Source organism: Rattus norvegicus, chromosome 11 (genome assembly GCF_036323735.1).
Source record: "Rattus norvegicus strain BN/NHsdMcwi chromosome 11, GRCr8, whole genome shotgun sequence".
Classification (NCBI taxonomy): domain Eukaryota; kingdom Metazoa; phylum Chordata; class Mammalia; order Rodentia; family Muridae; genus Rattus; species Rattus norvegicus.
This window is the reverse complement of record NC_086029.1, coordinates 50,725,878-50,752,846: the sequence shown is the minus strand read 5'-3', so window position 1 is coordinate 50,752,846 and position 26,969 is coordinate 50,725,878. Positions and strand designations below refer to the sequence as shown.

At 44.1% G+C, this 26,969-nt stretch overlaps 1 protein-coding gene and 1 long non-coding RNA gene across 13 annotated transcripts in view; one reads left to right on the top strand and one right to left on the bottom strand.

Annotated features, from left to right (window-relative positions):
- C2cd2 (C2 calcium-dependent domain containing 2) overlaps positions 1 to 26,969 on the top strand; it is a 64,417-nt gene that overhangs the window by 6,250 nt on the left and 31,198 nt on the right. For 9 of the 12 annotated variants that reach the window (XR_010055959.1, XM_008768573.4, XM_008768572.4 and 6 more), the window contains 3 exons: positions 3,691 to 3,789; positions 21,945 to 22,064; positions 24,089 to 24,193. Coding sequence is in view for 11 of the 12 variants with exons in the window: in XM_008768573.4 (XP_008766795.1) it covers positions 3,691 to 3,789; positions 21,945 to 22,064; positions 24,089 to 24,193 (324 nt within the window). In the remaining variant the exon portion in view is untranslated. Of the gene's footprint in view, positions 1 to 3,676; positions 3,790 to 21,944; positions 22,065 to 24,088; positions 24,202 to 26,969 lie in introns of those variants that run through there. The other 3 variants (XM_008768577.3, XM_039088396.2, XM_039088398.2) reach the window with 3 other exon arrangements.
- Positions 103 to 21,949, bottom strand: LOC134480980 (uncharacterized). Its single transcript, XR_010056082.1, has 3 exons — positions 13,885 to 21,949; positions 11,551 to 11,631; positions 103 to 5,063 (listed from the first exon to the last, which is right to left on the bottom strand). It is a non-coding gene; the product is annotated as an uncharacterized LOC134480980 (long non-coding RNA).

The following is a 26,969-nucleotide window of genomic DNA, read 5'->3' as shown; positions in this document are numbered from 1 at the left end:
GTGTGTTTCTCTAGCCAGCTGTGTTCTTGTCAGCCCACACTTGTCTTCCTTCCTCCCTCCCTCCCTCCCTCCCCCCCTCCCTTCCTTCCTTCCTTCCTCTATTTTTTTCTTTCCCTTTTTTTCTTTACATGTATTTTCTTCCCTGGCCCTGGATCTATCCACTTTTCTGAGCAACTTCAGTTGAGGATGTAGAATTTGGGTATGCATACTACTACTCATCTCTCAGTGTTCTAGACCTTTCCAGTGGATAGCACATCAGCATAGGTGTGGGCATGAAAATATCAGTGTTTTCATATCTATTAGTATTTGGCTTCTAAGCTATGAATGCATATCATAGCTCAATAGCAGGGTTCATCTTAGTCTTCTCTCTTCTGGGGTGTGTGTGTGTGTGTGTGTGTGTGTGTGTGTGTGTGTGTGTGTGTGTATTACTCATGTGCACAGCTGTCATTACTTAGGTGCCATCTACACTGTTTTTTGAGATAGGATCTCTTGGAACTCATGGCCTGTGAGCCTCTGGTATCCTCCTGTGTCTGCCAGCTCAACCTCCCCTATTGGGATTTCAAGCAAGCATCAGTACATCTGACTATTTTGTTTGGCCTGTCAGGGTGGAATTCAGGTCCAAGCTTGCACAGCAAGCACTTTACCAATTGAGACATCCCCAGCCACCTTCCTCACTTTTAGTTTTCTTGCATGATCAGTTGATCAATTTGAGTCCACACATTGTGAAACTTGTAGAATCATTTGTGCAGGATGACATGTCCTGTGCATAGTCAGGATGAATGTTCTTAATATCCATCTTACTCCCTTTGAATGGCTATGTTATTCATGTGTCATGTTATGCTTCCTTGTGAGTATTTGTTTCTCTCTAATCTCAGTTTAAAGGTACTTGCAGTTGAGCCCAATGACTTGAGTTTAATCACTAGAACCCATTTTGTGGAAGAGAATTAACCCTTTCAAATTGTCCTCTGATCTCCACATGCATTCCTCAGCCTCACTAAAGAAATAAGTAAGAAACAAATAAAATACTTAAAACAAATCAAGCTGGAGCAAAGGCTCAGTGTGTGAGGATGCTTATTGCCAGCATGATACCCACAGTTCAACCCTTAGAACCTACGAGGAAGAAGAGAGACTCAACTGATTTGTACTCTGACTTCTACAAGTATCTAAGTTTTAAATTTACTCCCTGACTTCCCAGTGCCTCAGGTTGTCACTTTTGCCACATGTGATATCTCTACCTGAAATTCTTGGGTCAGAAGTATCCTTGATGTCTGATTCTGAAATATTTATGTATGCATAATTAGATACCTTCAGGATGGTTCCTGAGCCTAAACATGAACATCTCTTCTGTTTCATGGGTATCTTAAGGAATGTGCATGGTGCCCAGGCCAGTACATCCTGAAAGTAATTTGTCACAGATTTAAACAGTCCTGTGGTTGAAACAGCTTCAAGTATGGAGTTTTCCACTTGTGGCCCGATGGCTGAACTTCCACTTGCACTCTACTTGTTCTACATTTTCTCCATCGTTGCACAGGGCCACAGTTTTCATCACCGTATGAAGGTCACCCATCTAACTTCTTAGTTTTTGTTTGGGCTCACTCTACTCATGAGCCCCAGGGGTAGGTGGATTAGAAGTAGAAAGGTAGTCTCTCCCTCCTTATTTTAACTTATAATTTGTGTCCTTTGTAAGAGCATCCCTTGACAGTAAAGATCTTTCTGTGGTTTTGCCCAGAAGGCACAACAGGAAGGAGCTTCCACCCTATTTGCCCTGCTATGGCTCCAGGACAGTCTGTGTCTATGTAGCCCAGTGTTTCTAGGGTTCTCTCTGGGAGGCTTTGTTCTGCTGGCTGACCTTAGCATCTCTCTGTTCTGCTGGCTTACCTACCTTAGCATCTGGGCACTCTGTTGACCTCTGTGCCACAAGGTCAGTGCAGTGACTTTGGCAAGTTCAACAGTCTTTAGCCAGCTGCTCCTTCCAAAACCAGCTTCAGCCCCAGACTGTGCCAGAGCAGCCTGGACATGGTGATTTCATCCCCACTCCTATGTAGATTTTTACCACCTCTCATGATTGAGGCATGAGGCAGGTGTTGTTAGCACAGGGTGAGGTTCTAAATCCTAAATCTAAATAAACTGTGTATTTTATGCTTGACTTGGGAATCCTTGGAAAGTCAGGAGAGAGCTCTGCCATGGCTGTTCCTCACTAGGCTGCCAGAGCATCTCTCGTCCCATCAATGCCAGTTCTGTCTTCTATCCTTGCTCGTACCCCTGTAGGTAACTGTCTCACTGTCATGGAGTCCTGGCTTATAGGACACACAAAGGGCAGCAGCTTCTTGCCACCCAGTCAGAAGTTAGATAGGAGAGGCTCTCTGGCAGGAAAAGTTAAAGAAGGTTTCAATCTAAGGGCATCTTGATAAACAATCTGGGGCTTTATAGAGAACTCATTTTAAGAGGACGGTCCTTGATTCGCTGTCCAAGCCCATATTTACTTATATAAGGCATCAATTTTACTGTTTTAGGGCATCGATTTAATATATCTGACATTTGGAGATTTAAAACAAACAAAAAAAAAACAAGAACAAAACAAAACAGGGTCTTGTATAACCTAGGCTGATATCAAACTCAATATGTAGTCAGGAGAAGCTTTGAACTTTTGATCTTTCTCCCTCTAACTCTTAGGTGCTAGGATTTCAGCAGCATGTAGCACAATGAATCTAAAGCCTCATGTATGTTAGACAGGAACTTGGCCAGCAGAGCTTTATCCCCAGCCCTCAGTGGAAATTTTTAACTCAAAAGACACCACTCACTTCCGCTGCCCTAGAAAAAGAGGGGGCTGGTTCAGTGAGTAAGTCATTTGCCATACAAGTATGAGGATCTGAGTTCGAATTCACAGAACACATGTGAAAGTCAAGCGTGGTAGCATGTGTCTTTATAACTTTATAGAGTTCATATGGTGAGATGAGAGGCATGAGAGTTCCTGGAAAACAAGGTTGAACAAAGGTGAGGACTGAGACCCAAGAATTTCCTCTGATCTACATACACACACACACACACACACACACACACACACACACACACACACACACACACACACAAACAAAACAAAGCAAGAAAGACACAAGAGTTCACTGGAGAAAGCATGAAGTTATTGAACCATGTAGCTGGGGAACCAGGCAGCTTTGGATGGCTGTGAGGTAAAGATTTGAGACATAGCCATTAGACAGGTTCCTTTCCAGTCAGTAGTCTTCTGTGTCATTTCACTGCCCAGAGAGATGCCAGGCTCTGGGTTTCTGCTCAGCAGTGGAAGAGGAGAAGGGAGATGGTACCTCAAGTGCCAGAGCCCCTATGACCTCCGAAAGCAGGATCAGCACAATGTTTCTTTGCTTTATCTTTGAGTCAATTGCCATCTCTGTCGTTCCCTCTTTGTGGGGTCCTGCTTGCCAAATGCCGAACAAGATCCAACATTGTCTGGTTCTGTGTGTGTGTGTGTGTGTGTGTGTGTGTGCGCGCGCACGCATGTATGGCACACATGCGTGCGTGTGCACGCCATGTGCATAACCTACTGATATTTAACCATTGATGGGATGTTTTGTTACAGTTTTTTAAGTTTTGATTTTGTAGCAAGTGTGTATTTAAAAATAAATAAAATCCAAACTACACTTATGCATTCCTCTTCATACAGCCTCTCTTTTACAGGGTCCACTGCGTCTCTCTTTCCAGAAGGACCCACGGCCACAGTCCTTGCAACTGACAGTTGGGGAGGTATCCAGTGTGGTCAAGTCAGCCCAGGAGAAGGTGAGCTGGGTATTTGAACTATGCCATCTTTCCCTGTGTACCGAGTGAATGCCAGGCTGGAGCTAGGCAAGTGCTTAACTTCAGATTTACTGAAAGTTTAGAACCATTATTCTTGGGAGAAATGGATTATTATTGGATAAATGGATTAAAAAAGTCTAGTCCGCACATAAAAGAACATCACTAGGCATTGAGATGGACAGAAACCCCAGCATATGCGTGCACACCATCGGTGAGCCTAGAAAACACGTTACTGGGAGCTGGGATGAAGCTCAATTGAGAACATGCTTGCATAGCATGCATGAATCACGTGTCTGATCCCTAGGATATAAATTAGGTATTGTGGTATGTACCTGGTATCCTAATACTCAGAAGGTAGGGGCAGGAAGATCGGAAGCTCAAGGTTCTCCTCAGCTACGTATTGAGTTTTAGGCCAAACAGCTACATGAGGCCTTGTATCAAAAGTAACAAATATCATGCAGTCCTGTGTTAGTTACTCCATTTATATGAAATTTCCAGAACAGGTAAACCAGCTAATTGGACCAGGCTAGAGATGCTAGGAGCTGGGTGAAGGGCCTGGTAGGGATTGGAGTGATTGCCTACAGGCAGAAGGTATGATGTCCATGTAGCTACCCACAAAGCATTTGAGTGCTCAGTCTAAAAGACTGAATTCTATGACCTTTCAGTAAAGCTGGTGTGTGTACATATGTGAATCATCCGTGTGAGGCTGAGTTTCTGAGCCAGTGAGATGTGATATAGAATTAGTTCTATTGCTGAATTTTTAAGTGAAACGCATATGTGAGACTGACCAGAAAGTCTCAGGAAATAAGACTGAGTCCAAGAAATATCAAAAATCAAAGATTGATTTCTGCCTGCTCTAATTACGAACTATCTTTCTCTCACTGCCTTTATTGCTAATGATTATTCTTAATACTTTGCATTTTATATCTGTGGGCCTAAAACTTCCCCTATGTTAAAAATGGATTATTTGCTTTAGTACCATCATTACATTCGAAAGTTTGATCTGCAGTTTGGATTTTAAAACGTCTTTTAAAAGCCTGTAATATGTAATTTGTTTTCTAGCACCCAGTTCTATGAGGTTACATGCTCTCTTCAAAATCTACAGGCAGGAGGAATACACAGCACATAAACATACATTCAGGCAACTATAACAACATGTAAAAGATAAAATTGAAATGTAGTTTTAATAAAAAGGCTTACATGGCTAGTGGGATGTCCTGGCCAGTGTGGTTCCTATGGATGTCAGATGAGTCTTACTATAAGAGGAAAAGGAACCCCCTCAGTGTCATTCATTACAACTCTTGAAACTGTTCATATATACATACATTTACATATATACACATATGTATATATGCATATATATACATATATTTATATTTGGGCTAGAGAGATGGCTCAGTAGTTGAGAGTGCTTGCTTCTTTGGCTAAGGACTAAAGTTTGTTTTCTAACATCCATACTGAGCTAATCACAACTTCCTGTAACTCTAGCTCCAGGGTATCCTGATAGCTCTTCTGGCCTCCAAGGTTATCTGCACATATCTTTTTTTTATTTTTATTTTTTTAAAATAAGCATCTCCTACCTGCCTGCCACTCTTGGTCTTCTCTGTCCCCCTAACAGTTTAGCTTATGCTCGTACGATCTCGTGTATCTGTATAAAATCTGGGAACCACAAATGAGAGAAACTGGCAATATGTATCTTCCTGAGTCTGGCTTAATGAGATTCTCTCCATTTGTATCCATTTTCCCATAAATGGTATAACTTCATTCTTCTAAATGGCTGAAAGGAATTCCATGTTTTCTAGCTGTATTTTCTTTATGCATTCCTCTGTGGTTGGACATCTAAGCTGGTTTTATAACTTAGCTATAGTGGATACTGCGATAGAAACATCTGTGTACAAGTGTCTCTGTGAAGAGAATATATATTTTTAGGCTGTGACATAGCCGATAGTTCTGTTCTTTGTCCTGGCTTCCTTCCCACAGTGGTGACCATCCTGAAGTTAGTCTGGTTCCTTCCTTCCCAGCCTTCTGTGTATTCCCTCATAGGAAAGATCTGTACCCATTTCACTTCAGGTTAAATGTGTAGGGAGTGTTTAGCAGACAGCCCAGGCTGGAGGAGAATGCTGTCACTCCTCACCCTACACATCTGGTGTTACCTTTACAGAAGGATTGCTTGTATTTGCTAACCTATCGGTTTATTATGCATTCTTTAGTACCAAGATTTCTCTTTGTGACATTTGAGGTTCATCTGATTAGTTACAGCTCTGTTTCCTTCGCCGTCACTGCTTAGGGTCTGGATGAACCAGGCTTGTGTGTACCTCTTGCTTGGCCATCATTAGGGTCAAGGGCTCATAGAATCAGACAGATTCATTTCTCTTCCTTGGTTGGATAAATAGCTTACTTTTTTCTCTCACAGGCATAAATAACAGATGTCTCAGGGGCCTGACTGCTCTCCCAACCTCCCAGGTGCACAATCAAGTGTGCCAGGCTAGGGTGGGCTAGTTAGGTCCAAGATATTCAGTTTAAAACTGGTCAGATTAACTACTGTGGTGCTATGACATCAGCCCAAGGGAGGCCCTTACTCCCCAACCCTTGATAGTACAGAAGTCATCCCCTTAGTGAGTCCAAAGAACTCTCTGGGGTGGCAGAAGGATCTGAAGCCTGTGGCAGGCATTAGAGTATTGAAGTTGGCACAGCCCATGCATCTGGTAAGGACTGTGGCCCTGTGGGTAGAAACTGAGGCATGGAGAGCAGAGGGCCCAACCTTCCTGGCACCTTTTTGGGAAAGTGCCTGCTTTAACAACCAGCATTGACTCTGTCAGTGGCAGATAAGGACTGTACTTCTTGGGAGCCCGAGCAGCTTGTGTTTGTCGTTTTATGAAACTGCCAATTCTGAGGTTCAGCAGATTAGTGCCAAGAGCTGGCCCGGCAGCTGGGGAAGGACAGAGGTGCAGACATTACAGCAGTTCAGCACTAAATGTCTTCATATTGCCAAAAAAGCAGCCTCAGATAGTGGACGGGTGAATTAGCAACCGAAGCCTTTAGGTTAGTCGTGGCTGTTCGTCCTGCTCAGAATCATGCCATTCACCATAGACGAAAGGGAAAAGCAGCCCAAGATGTGTAAATACATCAATATGGACATATAATATTACTCAGCCTCATAAAGAAAGGAAATACTGACATGTTCTTCCAAGTATATGAGGACCTTTTACTATGTCCAGATATAAAAGAACAAACACTGTAAGGGGTATTAGGTGAGGCTCTAGATGAGGCCTGTAGGTCAAGGGCACAGGCAGAAAGTAGAATGGGGGCTGGGAGACGCTGGGCATGGAATTGTTTTTGTTTTTGTTTTTGTTTTGTTTTGTTTGTTTTTGTTTTTGTTTTTGTTTTTGTTTTTGTTTTTGTTTTTTTTTGTGGGGACAGACCTTCTGTTTGGGAAATGCAAAGTTCTGGAGTTGGGTGGTGGCACTGTTGAATTCCCTGCCCAGGGATAAATGAGAGGGTAAGTTTCGTCCATTGTGAAAGCCAATAGAGAAATTCATAAACCTTTTAAAAGGGCTTCATCTCATCCACTCAGCTTTATTTGAAATGTTATGGCCCTTCCTATGGCTGCACTGTGGTTTTGTCCCCGTCGTGCCCCTAGCTTGATTATTGTGGGAGCCTCACACCCACGGGCAGGACCGTGCGTGCCATGGTGTACTGCTGCTCACGGTTCAGGAGTTTAGGCACAGATTGCTTCAAGTGATGCATCACTGTCTCAATGTAGAAGTTTACTGTTCCAAAATCAGCCACGTGGAGCACAGAGATGATTTACACACACATGTGAGCTTCCCTGAGGTTAGCATGTTAGTCTACACGTCTGTCGTTTTGCTTCCTCTCACCACATACTTATGTTTCCCTTGTGTTCTTTAAATTGTCTAACCCCCTTATCAGTGGGTGCACAGGGCTTGCCGGAGGCGATCTGCCTGTTAGGCAGAGGCTGTGCTATTTTGGGTGAGGGAGGGACCTGAGGATAGACTAGGTGCTGGGTCCCCTTGCTTTTTCACACAAGGCTTGGCTTCCTGTCTGGATGTATAGCTGGTCACATGCAGCTCCCAGCCTTCTTGGGTATAGAGATGGTATGAGTTAAGTGGTGCACTGGATCGCTTAGCCCGCAAGAACCACTTTTCCCTTGCCCTAGCATCATTTCACTTTGTGTTTATTGCTTTATTATTCTTAGAAGTGGAAGTACTGTGGTAAGATTTAGAAGCATGTTTGTTCTTTTAAACATGGGTGAGTGTTTTGCCTACATGCATGTTTGTGTAGTATCTATGGAAACAAGAAGACTCCCTGGACTGTACTTACAGGTGACTGTGAGCCGGGAATTGAACCTGGTTTCTCTGTAAAAGCAGCCAGTGTTCTTTATCACTGAGCCATCTCTCTAGCCCCTGAGTTGAAGCATTTTTAAGGGGTTTGATAGGCTACAAGGAAGGCAACCTTAGAAAGGGAATGATGGCAATGTGTCCATTTTCACACAGCTAATAAAGTATACATATTATAAAACATAAACATAGTATTTACAGGAAATGCTATGTGCTGGGAACTTGAAAAGTACACAAACCAAAATGAAGCTCCCCCTCCCCTTGTTAATGACCACCTCCTCTCCTGCAATGGATCTATTAACAGTAGCATCCTCAGTAGCTTGTAACCTGCCCAAGACAATTTGCAAGGCATACACACACACACACACACACACACACACACACACACACACACACACACACACACACACACATTTTAAATAATTCTTGGGTTTTGCATTTTCTTGGCCAAATGAAGAAATGATGTGTCCAGGTGCTGTTCTCTGAGGTCAGACGGCTTGGCCAGGCAGCTAGACAGACCTTTGCACTTCATTCCTAAAGTGGTTGCCCTCCATTGGCTATTGGCTATGGGTGTAGGAAGGGTGGACTTTGTCTTAGCTGTCCCTAACCTCTGTCCACCTATGGGAGTAGGGTGTGTGTGTGTGTGTGTGTGTGTGTGTGTGTGTGTGTGTGTGTGTGTGTGTATGGTCTTCCTGAGCTTCTGGGAGGGTAAAACCCTTTATATTCTTGGTTTCTGCATGTGGCCTTTTTATTTTTGGACAGATGCCTTGGCCAGCCATAACACACTCATTTTTAGAAAGCACTAGAGCCAGAAAAATAAGCTTTTCTCATAGCATGTCCCCGTTGGGACATTACTTAACTCCCCCTTAGATAAAGACTGGAGGCATGGGTATCTCTTTTTAATATTGTTCTGGGATTGGTTGTAGCTTTGCTGTGTTCTACTTGACCATTTCCCATGGGGTGCACATTTCCAGTGAAGTCTATCACTTTCCCCACATAGTCTCCCTGCTACGCAGAATTCTTGAGAACTTGATTACCAAAGTCTGTTGCATAGAGAAATGAAAACTTTAATTCCAAGAGTGTTCAGAAGCCCTTGCTGCCAGCTTCCCCATGGCCTCAGGTTTTGTTTTCATCTTTCTAACTTGTCCTTCGCCAAGGCTACATATCTTATGCTAAGAAAGGAACAGGTCCTCCCAAGCTCAGCATGTTCCATTGCATAAGTCTTCTCCCAACTGAATAAAAGGGAGGATTGGCTAATTGGCTTGTGAGCTTATACAAAGGACCCTACGCTTGAACTCTGTCCTGTAGCCTTTCGAGATCTCTTTGTGTCACAGTTGTCTTAGCAAACATAGGTTCAACACCAGTTCCTCTCCATAGCCCACAATGAGATCTCTTAAGGCATGAACAGAAAAAAGTACCAAGAATTCAGGCCCTGCCCACCCCCCACTGAGTCTGGGGCAGTCTGGTTCACACAAGACACTTTTGGGCATTGCATTTCTTAGTGAGTACCTTCATACAGAGTATTTTCCCATTCAGTTCAATTCTGACCCTCACAACTAGAAAGAAGTTAGTGTAACTAGCTGGGTTCCAGGCTGAGGCCTATAAGACTAGCCCAGCTGCATACCCCACTTTTGATTAGTAGGGGACAAATTGGGGTTTGGCAGGACCCTTTAGTTTAACAGCTTGGAATGGCTCATAGAACTCAGGAAAAGTTTGTATAATTCCGGTTTACGAAGTTATTAATGACAGATGTGTGCATAATGTTTATGGAGTAGGCATAGCCCCCAGGCCCCTCTGGACATGATTCCTCCCAGACCTCCCTTCTTCACCTGAACTTGAAGGCTTCAGCATTCTGAATGACTGATTATTGTTCAGTTGCTTGTTAACCTGGACCTCCGGTCTCCTGGCTTTTTAGAACTCTTAGTCCTTCTGATCAATCCTACCTGGAAGCTGTCTAGGGACTCCAGCTACCATCTGCCTCGTTAGTTCACAAGAGACACTTGCTTATCACCCACAGCAACCTGAAGGGTGGTGGCATTTTCCTGTGATAATTTCCCCCAAGGGGCATCCTGTTAGATGAAACTTCCTCTAGGCACAAGACTGGCCCAGCTGACAGGCACTGGTCATAGCAAGGCCTGCTGTAGAGAGATTATCCATGGGTTTGGGCTCTGCTTTCCTGAAGCCTTCCTGCCTTGGTTAGTCTAAGCATGCACCAACTGGTGATTCTCCTAGACTTAATTATATACTTAATTACAACTAGTTCTAACTACATTCTCTTTCCTCACATCTTGGGAGATGTCTGTTCTAGAATGTTCCACCCAAGATTCTATTTCCATACAAGAGTAGCCTGGAGTCTGTCCGTCCTCTACAGTATGCAGCAGGACCCCTTCTTTGTCTCTCAGCTGGATCATGAGGCTTCTCTATCTGGTGTTTTGAAAATCTAGGTACAAAACCCAATGACAAAAGCAGCCCACAATGCCATGGCTATCCACTCAATCATATCCCTTTAACAGATGGGAAGGGTGTTGTTTTAAATGCAATGCAACCCTTGGCAGAAGAGGAGAAATTCTCAGGAGACATCGGTGTCCTTCTTGTCCACTGTCGGCCTAATGAAAGAATGAAGCCCAAAGAGTTGAAACTTCTCCAGGAATCCTGTGCTCAGGGAAAAGAAAGGCTGAAGCTTGGTGCCAGTCGAAGGAGGAACTTGTCTCCCAGGAAGAGGTTTCACATAGTGCTGACAGCTTATCAGACTTTTTGGCAGGGAAGATGGAAGTTAAGACAGTGATGGGTGAGTGATGGATGGACAGCACCTTGACTCTCTGCTTGGCAAAGAGTGTTACAGCTCTCTCTTTAAACATCAACCTCATGACAGGACCCTGCTGATAGACTTGAGATCACGACCCTTTATTGGTTCTTCTTTCCAATATAACCATGGTGTCTTTTCCTTCTCCTTCTTCTTCTCCTCCCAGTCCAACACTCTCCTCTCCCCTTCCTCTACCCTCTCTTCCCTTTCTTTTCAGGGAAGGGGAGGCCTCCCATTGGTGTTACCCGCCTTGGCATATCAAGTTGCAGTAGGACTAAGTGCATCTCCTACTGAGGCAGGGTAAGGCAGCCCAATTCGTGGAAAGGAAGCAGGCAGCGCAGTGACAGACACAGCCCCTGCTTTTGCTACACGGAGACCCAGACCAAGCTGCATGTCTGTTATATATGTGTAGGGAGCTTAGGTCTGTCCCATGTATGCTTTCTGGTTGGTAATTCGGTTTCTGTGAGCCCCTATGGTCCTAGGTTAATTGGTTCTGTATGTTTTCTTATGGTGTCTTTGACTTCTCTGGCTCCTTCAATCCTTCCTCCCACTCTTCCACAACATTCCCTGAGTTTTGCCTACCGTTTGGTTGTGGGTCTCTGCATCTGTTTCCATCAGCTGCTGAGCGAAGCCTCTCAGATGACAGTTATGCCAGGCTCCTGTCTGCAAGTGTAGCAGAATATCATCAGTAGTGCCAGGGGTGGGCTCTCTCTCCTGGCATGGGTCTCAAGTCGGGCCAATCACTGGTTGGCCATTCTTTCTATTTCCACTCCATCTTTATCCCTGCACATCTTGTAGGCAGGATTAATTATGGTCTGAAGGTTTTGTGGCTGGGTTGGTATTCCCATCCCTCTATTGGAAATCCTGACTGGTTACAGGAGGTGACCACTTCAGGTTCCATTGCTGGGATTCTTAGCTAGGGTCACATTCATAGATTCCTGGAAGTTTCCATTCTAGCTTGTCCTAGAGGTCCCCCCTCCCACCAATTCTAGTTCTCTCTCCCAGTTCTTTCTCTGTCCTCCCAAGACTCGAACACAAATTTTTACAGACCTTGAAAGAACAATATTCAACTTCCCATGGAAAAACAAAACCCTGGAATAGCTTAAACAATCCTGTAAACAAAAGAACTAGAAGTACGGTCATCCTTGATTTCAAAGGATGTACTGCAGAGCAATAGTAATAAAAACCACATGGTATTGGCAAAAAAACCAGATTAATGGAATCAAATCAAAGACCCAGAAGTAAACCCCACATAACTATAGACACTTGATTTTTGACAAAGAAACCAAAACTACACAATGGAAAAAAAGAAAGCATCTTCAACAAATGTTGCTGGTCTAGCCAGATGTCTGCAGGTAGAAGAATGCAAATAGATCCATATCTATCACCTTACACAAAACTCAAGTCCAGGTGGATCAAAGACCTCAACATGAAACTAGACACACTAAATATAATAGAGGAGAAAGTGGGGAATAGCCTTGAACACATTGGCACAGGGGACAACTTCCTAAACAGAATAACAACAACTTAGGCACCAAGATCAACAATTAATAAATGAGACCTCATGAAACTGAAAAGCTTCTATAAGGCAAAGGACACTGTCAGTAGGATAAAATGGCAGCTCACAGAATGGGAAAAGTTCTTTACCAGCCCTACGTCTGACAGAGAGCTGATATCCAATATATGTAAAGAACTCAAGAAATTAGACATCATCAAACCAAATACCTCAATTAAAAGAGCTAAACAGAGAATTCTCAACAGAGGAATCTCTAATAGCTGGAAAGCTCCTAAAGAAATGTTCAGCATCCTTAGTCATCAGGGAAATGCAAATCAAAACAATTCTGAGATTCCACCTCACACCAGTCAGAATGGCTAAGAACTCAAAAACTCACGTGATAGCTCATGCTAGTAAGGATGTGGAGGAAGGGCAACACCCTTTCATTGCTAGTGGGAGTGCAAACTTATATGACCACTTTGGAAACCAATTTGGCAGGTTTTCAAAACATTGGGAATTAAACTACCTCAAGACCCAGCTATACTACTATTCACGAGCATATACTCAAAAGATGTTCTACCATGCCACCAAGACACTTGCTCGACAATATTTATAGGCATAACTTTACCTGGATAAAGAAAATGTGGTGCACTTACACAATGGAATATTACCCAGCTATTTAAAACAAAGACATGAACTTTGCAGGCAAATGGATGGAACTAGAAAAGATCATCCTGAGTGAGATAACCCAGACTCAGAGAGACAAACATGGTATATATTCACTTATAAGTAGATATTAACCATAAAGCACAGGATAACCTTGCTAAAACCCTCTGGCCCAAAGAAGCTAAGTAACGAGGAGGGTCCAAGGGAAGATGCTTGACTCTCACTGAGGAGGGGAAATAAAGTTCAGGGTTAGGTAGAGGGAGCGAACAGGGTGAGAGATGGGGTGGAGAGGGAACAGCAAGGCTCACAGTGTTTACTTTCTCTGCTTTTCACTTCAGTAGGTAAACTGGAGCACGTAGCTGAGCCAGGCCTGAGCCGGGCCATTAGGTTTACTTGTACTCCGAGAGCTCTGCTGTAACGTACACATATTTAGGAAACTTCCCAGTACCAGCAGTGGTTACACTTAGAACCAACCTCAAACACTGCAAATGGCATCATCTTTCCAGATGAGTGGTCCAGTGCCCTGTAACAGGCATTTTTGACTCAAGCCAAGGTTCCTAATGATATAAGGATCAACTTAGGCTAAAGTTTTAAAAGTATGTAGGAAAGGCCCAGTGAGGCTCCAGGGGTTGGGGTGGGTGGGCGCTCACTCCTCACTCCAGGACATAGGGTTCATGTTTATTATTTGCAAACCCTTCCCCAGTCTGAGCATAGAAAATGGGGCAGGATTCCATAGCATCCCACGACATTCATACCTCTTGATGGCCTTGGATGTGATGGGCTCAGGTTGTGTTTCTTTTCATTTGTGCTCATGATACTCCTCTGTAAAAGACAGACAGTGCCATTGGATGTGGGGGAAACTGACACAAGAGAATAAGTCACTTGGCCAAAGAACAGAGCTACCAAGTGGTGACTCTGGCCACGGTGCACAACATTCTCTGTGGCTCTTGCACCTGTCCACATCTATCATAGAAGAGACGAGAAAGGGAGATATGACGAGGAATGAGGCATCTTATGAGATTGTGAAACCATAGCAACAAACAGTGTAGACAGTGGAAAGGCCTCAGGATGTGCGGCCAGTAAATGCACTGATTTCTACCCGCATGGCTATTGTCCTTTGTATGCTAACACATACAAAGGTGGTGAATTCAGCAAGTTTGTCTTTACTAACCCCTAACAGAAATCTCCACTGATCTTTTTGTTTGCTTTGTCTGACTTGAAATTTCAGTCATGCCATTAACCTGGTATGTATGCTAAGATGCTATAGGTTGTGCAATTGTTTGGAGGTAGGATCCTTCCCATGGCAGGTAGAAACTCCTCCTGGGAGGGTCCACCCTCTGAATGCCACTGTAGACACTTCCCCAAGAGAACCTGCTTGTTGGGTATTGATTGACACATGGTGAAATGACCCTTGCTGGGGGCCGGTAGATCAGTAAGATTTTAGAATACAGGACATCATGGGTAGACGGCATGGCCTTTAATAGGAAGCACCAAGGGACAGCAAGCAAAGAATCCAGTTCCTTCCAGTCTTTCTTATGAAGGAAACATCTTTTCTATGTTTTCACATGCAGAATACTTGAGAGAGAAAGCTTATATGCAGTTGTTTCTGTGTGAAGCCATATTACATAGTCACAGTTCTCCTTGCAGTATAGTATTGGGGGAAAGACTCCTTTTTCGCTTCATAATATCTTTTTTTTTAAAATATGTCTTTACACTTACATTTTTTTTTATTTTTAAGGGTTTGTTTGTTTGTTTTCCAAAGATGTATTTATATGAGTACACTGTACTGTCTTCAGACACACCAGAAGGGGGCATCAGATCCCATTACAGATGGTTGTGAGCCACCATGTGGTTGCTGGGAATTGAACTCAGGACCTCTGGAAGAGCAGTCAGTGCTCTTAACCACTGAGCCATCTCTCTAGCCCCATAATACCTTGATATGAGCAGAGAACACTGCTGGAGTGAGAGTTAGAATCTAGAGCAGGGAACCAATGTGGTACAGGCTCACCCTGTCTACACAGCATGCCTTGGAGTTGTTTGCCATCTTGTTTCCAGAATTTTTCATTTTAGCCCCCTGGGAGAGCTCTTTATGAAATAAGCCTTCAGGCCTATTCCTGTGACTCGTGAGCAAATAGGGTGTACCAGCTACTTTCTCATTGCTGTGACAAAATACCCAGCAAAAGACACTTAGGGGAGGAAGGGTTTATTCTAGTTTGTAGTCTAGGGTATAGTTCTTCCTGTTGGAGAAGGCATTGGACAGGAGCTTAATGCAGCTGGTCACATAGGAACTCGGCAGAAATGAGTACTGGTACTCAGCCGGATTTCTGTCTTTTGGGTCCAGGACCCCAGCCTATGGAATGGTACTTACAACATTCAGAATGAGACTTCCCACCTCAGTTAACCCAGTTTAGGGAGTGCCTGAGGTGATTTTAGGATCTTCAAGTTGACAGTGTAGACCATCACATAGGGTGAATCCTGTAGACTCGATAATACTTAGCTCTGGCTGGCTTTACTTTCTAAACTGAAGACCTCCTGTTTCAGAGTAGACCTTGGGTTTGATATCCTCCTCCTATCTTTAAGATCTTTATAGAGGTGAGAATAGATTGCAGAGTTGGGAATGACACCTGCCTTGGGAACTGGAGACAGTTTTCCCTGTAGGGAAAAGTTTAACTAGAGAGAGAGAGAGAGAGAGAGAGAGAGAGAGAGAGAGAGAGAGAGAGAGAGAGGGAGGGAGGGAGAGAGAGAGAAAGAGAGAGAGAGAGAGAGAGAGAGAGAGAGAGAGAGAGAGAGAGACTGAGACTGACTCATATCCCTCCTTTTGGCCTCACATATGAAAACAATGTGCCCCATATAACTGATCTCCTGAGGAATCTCATGCTGAGGGAAGAAAAGGATAAGTTCTGATGCCAGCTAGGGGAGGAACTTGCCTCCTGAAAAGGATTCCATACTATTTGTCAGACCTCATGATAGGAGAAATGGGAACCAAGACCTTACAGGGCAGCGATGGGTGGGACCCACCTTCAACAGGACTGCTTATCTGTATATGATGCCTCTTGCCCTCCATTTGGACCTAATCCTCATTTCAGCCGCCTCAGTGGGGGACAAGACGGACTTGAGGGGTAACTGAACCTCTTTCTTAATTTCCTCTTCCCAATGTGGGCCAAATTGAATAAATTTCCTTTCTCTGCTTTTCTATTGTTTGTTTGACTTATTTGAAGACTCATAGCCAAGTTTCTCTTAGAGCTTCCAGAGCCTGCCCTCTGACATTGCAGCTCTGGTAACAGATCTACTTCCTTTCTATTTGGTGGCTCCTTCCTTACAGCACGTGATCCGCGTGTAAAATGTACTCAGTAACTCTTTATATGCATTTTCTCAGCTGTGCCCCTAGTTCTTTTGGAGGCAAAAGTAATAAATGATTTTGAGTTCTAGAATGTTCCAAGAGGAGCTACACCACAGGTAAGTTGGAAAGTGAAACAGTGGTGAGATTTTAAAGGGTTGGGCTTCCCTGTTGGCAAGCAACAGCATGACTGTATGACTTGGGAGGACCTTTGGCAGGAATCTGGGGCTCCCTGTCTACACAAGACATATTTCCCAGACAAGAGCTGTGTGTGGGGGTGTAAGGTCTTGAAGTCAGACAGGGGAAAGAAGGTGAACAACAGACTCTGGCTGCTATTTGCTAGGACATGCTGTGTGACAGGATGGTGTCAGTGACCCGAGTCTCTCTTCTTCACCCTTAGAAGCTTGTAGGTTTCAAATCTGTGACTCCTAACCCTGTTAGTATACAGACAGTTCTACTGGCCTGGTCTCAGGAACCTAGCAACTGCTTACATCACACACCATCAGGTGTGTCAGGTGTGTGTTTCTGATTAAAAGGACCATTAGCCACCTCAGATCTCTCTCTCTCTCTCTCTCTCTCTCTCTCTCTCTCTCTCTCTCTCTCCCTTCCTCCCTCCCTCTCTCTCTCTCTCTCTGTCTCTCTCTTTCTCTGCTTCTTCCTCTCCCTCCTCACCTCTCTGTCTCCCGTGCTTGCATGGTGACTTCTTCAGTCTTGTCCCCTAAGACAGGTAATTCACCTGGGAGCCATTCCCAAAAAACCCTACTTTTATACTTTTAATTCAGCTCGAATTGACTTATTTCATCAGCAGAGAAAACCTATTAGAAGCCACCCTCTTTTATCTAGGGGTATCCTAGACACATGCTTATGTCTACCACAGCCACTTTGACCATTTTCAGTCTTGAAAAGGACAGTATTTATTGGGAATTGTAGTCAGCCTTCTGTTCTGAAATGGTGGCATCACCTAGGACTCTGTGGGTGATTTCGGGAGAAAAGATCACAGGACTCAGGCAGGTCTGTGGCTCAGGTTTTTTGATTGTTTGTTTGTATGTTTTTTCTGGTTTTTGTTTTTTGTTTTGTTTTTTTGTTTTGTTTGTTTTGTTTTTGTCTAGGAAACTCATTCCTGGGAGGCAAGTGATACTTAACCTTTCAAAAAGCCACTGCTTAACTTGTGGGGTGGTTGCTGGCAAAATGTTTGCCTTGCAAGTATGAGGACCTGAGTTCCAACCTAGAACTGATGTTTAAAAATAAATGTGGGGAAAAGGAAGCCCTTGGTCCTGCCAAGGTTGGACCCCCCAGTGCAGGGCAATATGGGGAGGCAGTAAGGGGGATGGATGGGGGAATATCTGTATGGGGGAGGGGGAGGGGTTGGGGCTTATGGACAGGAAACTGGGAAAGAGAATAACATTTGAAATGTAAGTAAAGAAATATCTAATAAAAAAAAATAAATGTGGACGTGGTGGCATGTGCTTGTTGCACCTGAGGAGGAGGAGACAGGCAGGCTTCTAGAGTCCGCCATGCAATCATGAGGACCTGAGTTCAGATCCCCAGACCAACTTAAAAGTCAGAGTGGCAGTGTCTGTATGTAACCCAGGTAGGTGCAGACAGGCAGATCCTGGGGGTTTGGTGGTCAGCCAGTCCAGCAGAAATAGTGAGTTCCAGGTTCATCAAGAAATCCTACCTCAAAAAATAGTAGGGAAGCAATCGAGTAGAACAGACATCAACCTCTGACCCCCACACTTGCCTAGATGGGGTAGCACATGAGCACACATTCGTACAAACACATACATTGCATACTGGCATTCCAGAACAGATATTTGGAACCCATGCCAGAAGGACCTAAAAACTATGCTTGGACAGGTCTACATAATGCAGATGGAGGGGCTAACTAGAAAACCTAGCTGTCATCTTTGAGGAAGCTCTGGATTTACAACCAGGTCTCTATTCCTTAAAGACTGAAGTAGGTGTTAACCCTGGGCATTTTGGCTCTTTAAGATGGCTGTAAAATTGTCAGGGTCCCTAGAACTTGTATGGGATCCTGCTTGCTGCTGTTCAGTTGAGAGACCTGAAAGTGAAGCCTTCTGTGTCGGTTGAGAGAATTAATCCTTATTGTGGATCAACATTAATATAGGTATAGAAGATTACCAACTAAAAACGATTTGGTTCTCCTCTATTTGACAAATGAGGCATTGTGGTTCTCAGGTGGCAGAAGCAGAACCCTGAGGAGGGGTTCAGCCCTGATGGCTGTCTGTCCAGTGAGAGCTGTTTGCTCAGCCTGACATATCAAAGTGCTGAGGTAAACCAAGTGTGGTGGCTCGTTCCTTCCTCACAGCTACTCAGGAGGTCAAGGCAAAAGAAGTGTCATGGGTTTGAGATGAGCCTGAGTCACTTAGCGAGCTACAAAGTGAGACTTTTAAATTAAAAGAAGTTGTGATTAAGAGAGATTTTATAACATGAGCCTATCACTCCAGTGTTTAGAAGGCTGAGGCAGAAGGATGGAGAGCCCAATAGTGAGTGAGTTCAGGTAGCCTGGGCTACAGAGTGAGACCCTGTCTCCAAAAAATGAAAATAAAAAAAATAAAAGTAAAAACTTTTAAAAGGAGAAAAAAGAAAGAAGGAAGGAAAGACAGACAGACAGACAGACAGACAGACAGACAGAAAGAAAGAAAGAAAGAAAGAAAGAAAGAAAGAAAGAAAGAAAGAAAGAAAAAGAATGAACAGAGGTCACTTCCTACTCCCACACCACTGAGATGGGCTCAAGTGGTTTGTTTAGTGAGCTTTCATGATATACCACGAAGGCACCAACAAAGGCTACTGTGTGTGACTGATGAGGTGCAGTAGGGCTGGGGAGGAATTGGGCTGCTATGAAAAGACTCCCCAACCTGAAGCCACCCCATTAGTGATGCTATTAGCACTGGAGTGTGGAGCCGAGTGGCTTCTCAGTCCTTCTCCATGACCTTGATAAAATACCTGACAACAGCTTAAGGGAGGAAGGGTTTGGGGACATTCCGAGTCTATATGCAGAAAGCAGAGTGGTGGATGCTCTGATAGATAGCTTCTTTTCATGCAGTTTACACTGAAGCCAGGGTCCCCGCCGTTCTCCTTTATAATGCGTCTGTCCACCTCAGTTAACTTAATCAAGATAATCCCTACAGGCATGCCCAGGGCCAACCTAATCTAAATCTCTCATGACTGTGCACAGCAGCTTGTCTACTAGGCGGTTCCAGATCCTGTCACGTTTACAGCTGACATTGACCATCACAAGTAGCTAGTCACGAGCTTTGGAGTCTCGTGTCCTAGAGGTCCTCAAGTCCTTTGAACTTAGTTATTGGCCTGGTTTCTTTCTAGGTTTACCCAAGTGCTTAGATGCCCTGTGTCTCTCAAAGGATGGCCGCTGGGCAGCTTTATGTATCTTTGGAAACCAAACTTTCTTATGAGGTTTAAAGAGCACCGTACCTCAAGCCGCTTGTATTCTTAGTACAGTGCTGATGGGCTCAGCGTAGAAGGTTCTAGAACGTCTTGGTGGTCATGCAGCAAAGCCTCCTCTGTTTTATTGTTTTATTTTAAAGCAGTAACAGGCACAGGCCCTGGGAACGACGACATTTCCCTGCATCAGTCATTGGTCTGTGGAGTTTCTGTTATCAAAAATTTCCAGAAAGGATTGTTTATAGAACATTTATTTTTAACATGCATCAGTGACATTTCTTATCCAAACAACTTTTTTGTTGTTGTTCTAACCTTTTGTGGACTCCGGTCCACATAACCAGTCCCTGTCATCCATCTTTTGAGAGCAATGTCACCGGAATGGAAAGAAAGGTGAACCCGTTTCTTCCAGATCTGAGAAGCAAGGTGATATTTTAGGTGAATTCCTGATAGGCCTATGTGCTCCTAGATTTCAGAAGTTGCCATAATGGGGCTCAGAGCACCCGGAGGGTTTGTTAGAGTACGCATTTGAGGGGCAGCAGCAGAAAGCTGTGTGTGGGCGGCTAGGAAGGAGAAATGAAGAGGGGAGGGGTGTGGCCTAGCTCTGCACTTTGTGCATCAGGTCTAGCAAAGTAATTATTTCCATAATCTTCCACTTTGCATTTTAGATTCTGAGAAATACGCTGGAGAATTAAAGAGTTTTCTATGACTCCCAGAGTGAACCTCAGGAATGGGATCAGCTGTTCCTTGGGGAAGACAGAGGTCTATCCTGTGTCATCTTCAGACTTCTGTTTGGTCACTGGCCAGCTTCCCAGGGGCCTGGCTTCCCCGTTGTGTAGGTCCTAGCATGCGCTGTTGCTGCAGCCCTGTGTACCTGGCATCTGGTCTTGGTGTGCACTGGGCATCCTCAGGGCTTCTGCCAGACATGGCTGGAGTCTGACTTCGAAGCTCTGCTCCTCTAGGACTCACTGACAGAAACCACTGTGTTATTTTGGTCATAAAGTCACCCCTCTGAAATACCTTAAGACAGATTGTGGCTTGGTTTGTCATTGATACAATTGCTTGTCTCTGTCTTCTATGACTTTGTTCTAAAATACAAGTTCATTTTATATTTGAGCTCATGTTATAATTCTGCTTCTGTTAGAGTTATTTAATTTTACAATTACCTAATGCGTTCTATTTTTAGATTTATTCTCATATTAAAAATAATATAAATTACTTAGATAGAAATAATTTTTATGTTCTATATAAGATTTTTAACTTTTTTTCTTATCAGCGCATGTTAAAGCTTTTGTTTTGTTTTGGATTTTTGAGACATGGTTTCTCTGTGTACCCCTGACTGTCCTGGAACTTTCTCTGTAGTCCAAGCTGGCCTCAAACTCAGAGATCTGCCTACCTCTGCCTCCTGAGTGCTGGTTTTAAAGGTGTATGCCACCATACCAGCTAATTTTTAAATTTTATGCTTTTGATACCTATAACTTAGTTTCTTTTAAAGGCTTACTTTTAGTTAAAGACACCAAGTGAGTTTTCCCTCCATGAGGGTAGAAATGTCTAGAGCTTATGAAAAATAAGTGCATTTATTATGTGTGTGTGTGTGTGTGTGTGTGTGTATGTGTGTGTGTGTGTGTGTGTATGTGTGTGTGTAGGTCACAGCCAACTTGTATAAGTTGGTATTTGCTTACATCATGTTATCCTAAGGATGGAACTCACCTGTAGGTGGTGACTCATCTCACTGGCCCTGTCTAGGGAATTTAAAAGTAGCTGTTGCGAAAAAATATAGCAACGATTTTAAAAGAACAAAACCTTCTATATATATGGAAAAAGCATGGCAGATTTAAGCAGAACAGAATCTCTTGGGAATCCATCAGGAATCAAGGGTCTGAGGCAGTGTCTGGTTTTTGACTAGTTTTGTGTATCTGACTATCAATCCAAAGTTGAGACCCCAGATTTTTTTCCTTGCTGACATAGAAAGTCTAGGTTATTCACCGAAACGAAGCTGTCTATGATAGGCACCATCCTTGATGTCTTCTGAGGATACCCTATTCCCTCTCTCTCCAGATGGTGATCTGTCATGTGGTGGGCGAGAATCTTCAGTTCTTGGTCAGTGCGGGCCCTGCCTCTACCACAGGCTCAGAGTGCCAGCTATATGATGTCCAGCTTTCCCCCTTTCATTTAAAGGTAAGACTGTATAGATGCTATCAGTCACAGGAAATACATGGTAGTCATGACCTTGTGTTCCCTACCATAGGAGGGCCACAGGGAGGATTCCTCCATGCTGAGTTACAGGGCTCTGAGTCTCATTCTCATTAATTATGAATCAGGTCATTATCTTTACACGGTAAGTCAACACGAACATGACTCAGAAAAGCACACCTCCCTGTAAGGTCTGTTCCCAGCATAGATGGTGACACCCCCCCACACACACACACAGCTATGTAGCTGAAGCTTCCTCCTCTAGTTCTTTCATCCTATATACTCTGTCCCCTCTCTGAGATCATGTGGAATTAGGGCAATAGTGTATATAACTGGTGGGGAGAAGTGACTAGATAACTGGGTGAGGGTCCCATGACCCACCTTGCCTATCCTATGAGGGATGATCTTTTGTAAGTGGGCACAGTTGATCTGATAAAAATGGCAGTCATTTTGGGGCTACAGGACTGTAGACTGATGTCCTGTTGGCTATATATTAGTTGTACAGAGCTGGTGTACCACCTCACTCTTTGCGTGGCCACTGTACCTTGTTCTTTTTCAGCTCAGTCTCCATGGGTGTAGTCCTCAAACCATACCTATTGGCCTGTTCTCCTTCTAGCCCCTATCATTGTTAACGGTGGGTATGATTTCTTTTGGTTACCCGGAGATATAAGATTTTCTTACCACCTTAAGGTCCAGGCCCTAATCACACCTGCCAGGTCCTGTTTACTATGTCTGGCCCTATATAAGGCTTCATGGATGAAGGCCTGGGCACCTTTCCATGAGTAGGACTGTCCAATATAGGAGAGCAGTTGAGGCTGCTGGAGTGCCCCAGGTGAGGGGGAAGTGTTCCATGGTATCTCTATACCAGGGACATAGGGACATGGATACTGGCCATTCCCAGAACTGAAGACAGGGTGTGCTGGGTCCCTTTATTCTCTCCACTCTCCTGTGCCTTGGTGACAGAAAGAGAAGCACAGTGCACAGCGAGTTCCTCATTTAAATAAGTCTATGGAGTGTTAGGAATACCAGGCCTGAGGGGCTACCCGGGCAGGGGGGAGACTGGAAAGGAGTTCAGTAGGATCTTTACGTCTATCTGGAAGAACATGGTAGACCAAGGCAGAAGCTGAGCTACTGTCTGTGAGAACACGTGACTAAAAAAGCACATAAGGGCTAGAGTTCAGAGGTTAAGAAAACATGCTATTCTTGCAGATGAACTGGGTTTGGTTTCCAGCGTTCTCACGGTGGCTTACAGTCTCTCATAACTCCAGTTCCAGGCGGCATCTTACCTCTTCTGGCCCCCAGGGGCACCAGGCATGCACACAGTCTACTTACACACACACAGGCAACTAAAATATATCATCTTAATTAGTTCACTGTTGCCATATTAAAGCACCATGACCAGAAGCAACTTGGGAGGAGAGAGCTCATTGCAGCTTGTAACTCTCAGGTAACACTCCATCATTGAAGGAAGTCAGGGTAGAAGCTCAAGGCAGGAACCTGGAGGCAGGAACTGAAGCAGCGGCCATGGAGGGGTTTTGCTTCCTGGCTTGCTCCCCATGACTTGCTCAGCCTGCTTTCTTATAGAACCTAGGACCACCTGCTCAGGGGTAGCACTGCCCACAGTGAACTGTGCTCATCCTATCAGTCACTAATCAGAATCCCTGCATACTTGACGATAGGCTAAGCTGCTATGATTTCAAGGTATGTTTAGGTTTAGGTCAAGATGACAAAAATCAACCAACACGTACATAAAATAAAAATAAATCTTAAAAAAATGAACACACAAAAAGCTTCAGTACACATGTACACGGCACACTGCATGCACATATGTATGCACCTTGTACAAATACAGCACACAACACACACATGCAATGTGCACACATACAGCACATGTATACACAGTATGCATGTACGTGACACACGTAACAGCGTCCATGTAAGATGTAATTAAGGCTCACGTGAAGACCTCAGCTGCCTGGTAACTATTACTTGGTGGTTTGTTCTCATAGGTGCAGTTCCACATGCAAGAGAAGAGAGAAGACATCCAGATCACATGGTCCTTTACCTGTGCCCCAGAAACAGCCATCAGGATCCAGCCCCAGGCCCCAGGGGAGGTCAGTCCGTAAGTTTTTATCATTCTTTCACTGGTTTGAGGATGCATGAGTGGCTAGGGTATGTCTCAAATTAGGCAGCTTGAAAGTAGGTGGCCATTACTACCCACTTTCCCCAATCTAACTCAGGTCACAAGAGACAGGGCTCTGTGGGGACAACTTTGGTAGAGAGGAAGCTTCGTTTCCACTTTCTGGGGCCTTAGGGTATGAGGACAGAAGCTGGGCTGCAGTGAGTGTGTGAAGTGTCCGGGTGTCACTTTCCTTTGTTGCACAAGGGAATTCTTTCTGTGGCTTTTACAAAATTCCCTTGTCATTCTGTTCCATTTCAACCAGGTCAGCCTCTGAAGCCTCACCACAGTTAGAAGTGTGTGGGCTTCGCGGGGTGTTTACACAAAGATACTTTCCTTTTTCTCCTTTCGCCTCACTTTTGTCTTTCCACTCTCTTCGCTTTTTCTCTGGCGCTGGAAATGGAACCCAGGGCCTTGCACATGCTAAGCAAGTGCGACATCCTAGTCCTGTCACTATCTCAGCCTTCATACTTTTATGTAGATGTGTGTAGTATAAAGGTTTAGTTGGTTTGGTTTGAGCTGGTAAATTTTACATGCACACACACACAATACTGACCAAGGAGAAATAACTAATATGAGATTGATAACATAGCTATGGGGGGGGGGGGGACTTGAACACAGAATGGTCCCCTTCTTGGCAGAGGAGATTGAACATGTCAGGGCTCATCTGTATGGACTGAGGCCTGGACAGCTGATGTCATTGTCTGAGAGAAGCAAACAGCAGAAGGAAGGAGGAAAAAGAGAATGAACTGGGCTGGGGACTTCCTTCTTGTTTCTTGCTTCTCTCTGATGATATCATTTGTCTAGGCCTGCAGTCTACAAAGGCAAGCTCAGCAGTGTTGAATTTCTTATGTGGAAAAGGGAATTTCTTATGGGAAAATCACCAGTTTGTGTGATTCCTTGAGTTGTTTTTCCCCATGGGTAGCTGTGTTACCATTCTGATATTGATTAATTTGCCTCGGTCAGTGTACGGGTATAGAATTTCCCCCATCTTTGATGATTTATATATTTATTTTTATTTATATGTGTATGGGGGTTTTTGCCTGCATAGATGTCTGTGTATCTTGTGTGTGTAGTGCCATCAGTCCAGAGTTCCTCTGTCTACTGAGTAAGAAGCCATTGTGCACATGGTATGCACTCATTGAAAAGTGGCTATTAGCCCAAATGCTTGAATTACCCTAGATGCCTAGAACAAATGAAACTCAAGACGGATGAACAAAATGTGAATGCTTCACTCCTTCTTTAAAAGGGGAATAAGAATACCCTTGGCAGGGAAGAGAGAGGCAAAGATTAAAACAGACACAGAAGGAACTACCATTCAGAGTCTGCCCCACATGTGGCCCATACATATACACCCATCCAATTAGACAAGATGGATGAAGCAAAGAAGTGCAGGCCCACAGGAGCCGGATGTAGATCGCTCCTGAGAGACACAGCCAGAATACATCAAATACAGAGGCGAATGCCAGCAGCAAACCACTGAACTGAGAATAGGACCCCCATTGAAGGAATCAGAGAAAGAACTGGAAGAGTTTGAAGGGGCTCGAGACCCCATATGTACAACAATGCCAAGCAACCAGAGCTTCCAGGGACTAAGCCACTACCTAAAGACTATACATGGACTGACCCTGGACTCTGACCTCATAGGTAGCAATGCATATCCTAGTAAGAGCACCAGTGGAAGGGGAAGCACTTGGTCCTGCTAAGACTGAACCCCCAGTGAACTAGATTGTTGGGGGGAGGGCGGCAATGGGGGGAGGATGGGGAGGGGAACACCCATAAGGAAGGGGAGAGGGAGGGATTAGGGGGATGTTTGCCCGGAAACCGGGAAAGGGAATAACACTCAAAATGTATATAAGAAATACTCAAGTTAATAAAAAAAAAAAAAAAAAAAAAAAAAAAAGAAGAAGCCATTGTGCAAGTCAGACAGAGAAACAAGAGCTCAATGTGAGGCACAGTCATAAAATGGGATGTTATTCAGCTGGGAATGAACTGATGTGCTGGTGCATGCTGTATTCTGATTAGGCTTGTAAATGATAAAGGAAGCTTGATTCAGGAGACATATGTACATTATGACACATCCATTCTAGAGGATGCAATCCACAGGGGGGAAAAAGATGAATGCAGGGGGTTGGAGACGTGACTCCGGATAGGACGGAGTCTAGGGTTCATCTTTGAGGAGTACTGAGCATATTTAAGTAGTGGATACTTAACTTAGTACTGTGTATATACAAACGAGTACATTTTAAATGGTTATTCTAGATCATGTGTCTTTTATTTCAACTTAGGTTTTCAAGGGGCCTTTGAGGGGATAGGTAATGGCCTCCTGCTTCAAAGCACAGGCTCTTAACTGTTTTAACCTGTTATACAGTTCCTCATGTTGTAGTGACACCCAAATAAATAAAATTATTTCATTGCTATTTCATAACTGTAATCTTGCCACTGTTATAATCGTAATGTAAATATCTGATATGTAGGACAACCAATTGTGGTCCCATGGGAAAGGCCCTTCTATCCGTAAAGGGGTCATGACCCATAAATTGAGAACCACTGATTTATAGAGATCTGCTGCCCAGATCAGAACCATGCACACATGGACAGGCACCGGTACCCAAATAGGAACGGTGCAAAATGAATCCCAGGAAGCGTATTGTGGTCTCTTACCGGGCTTTACATGGGATACTGGGACCCTGACATGTTGAATATGGGAG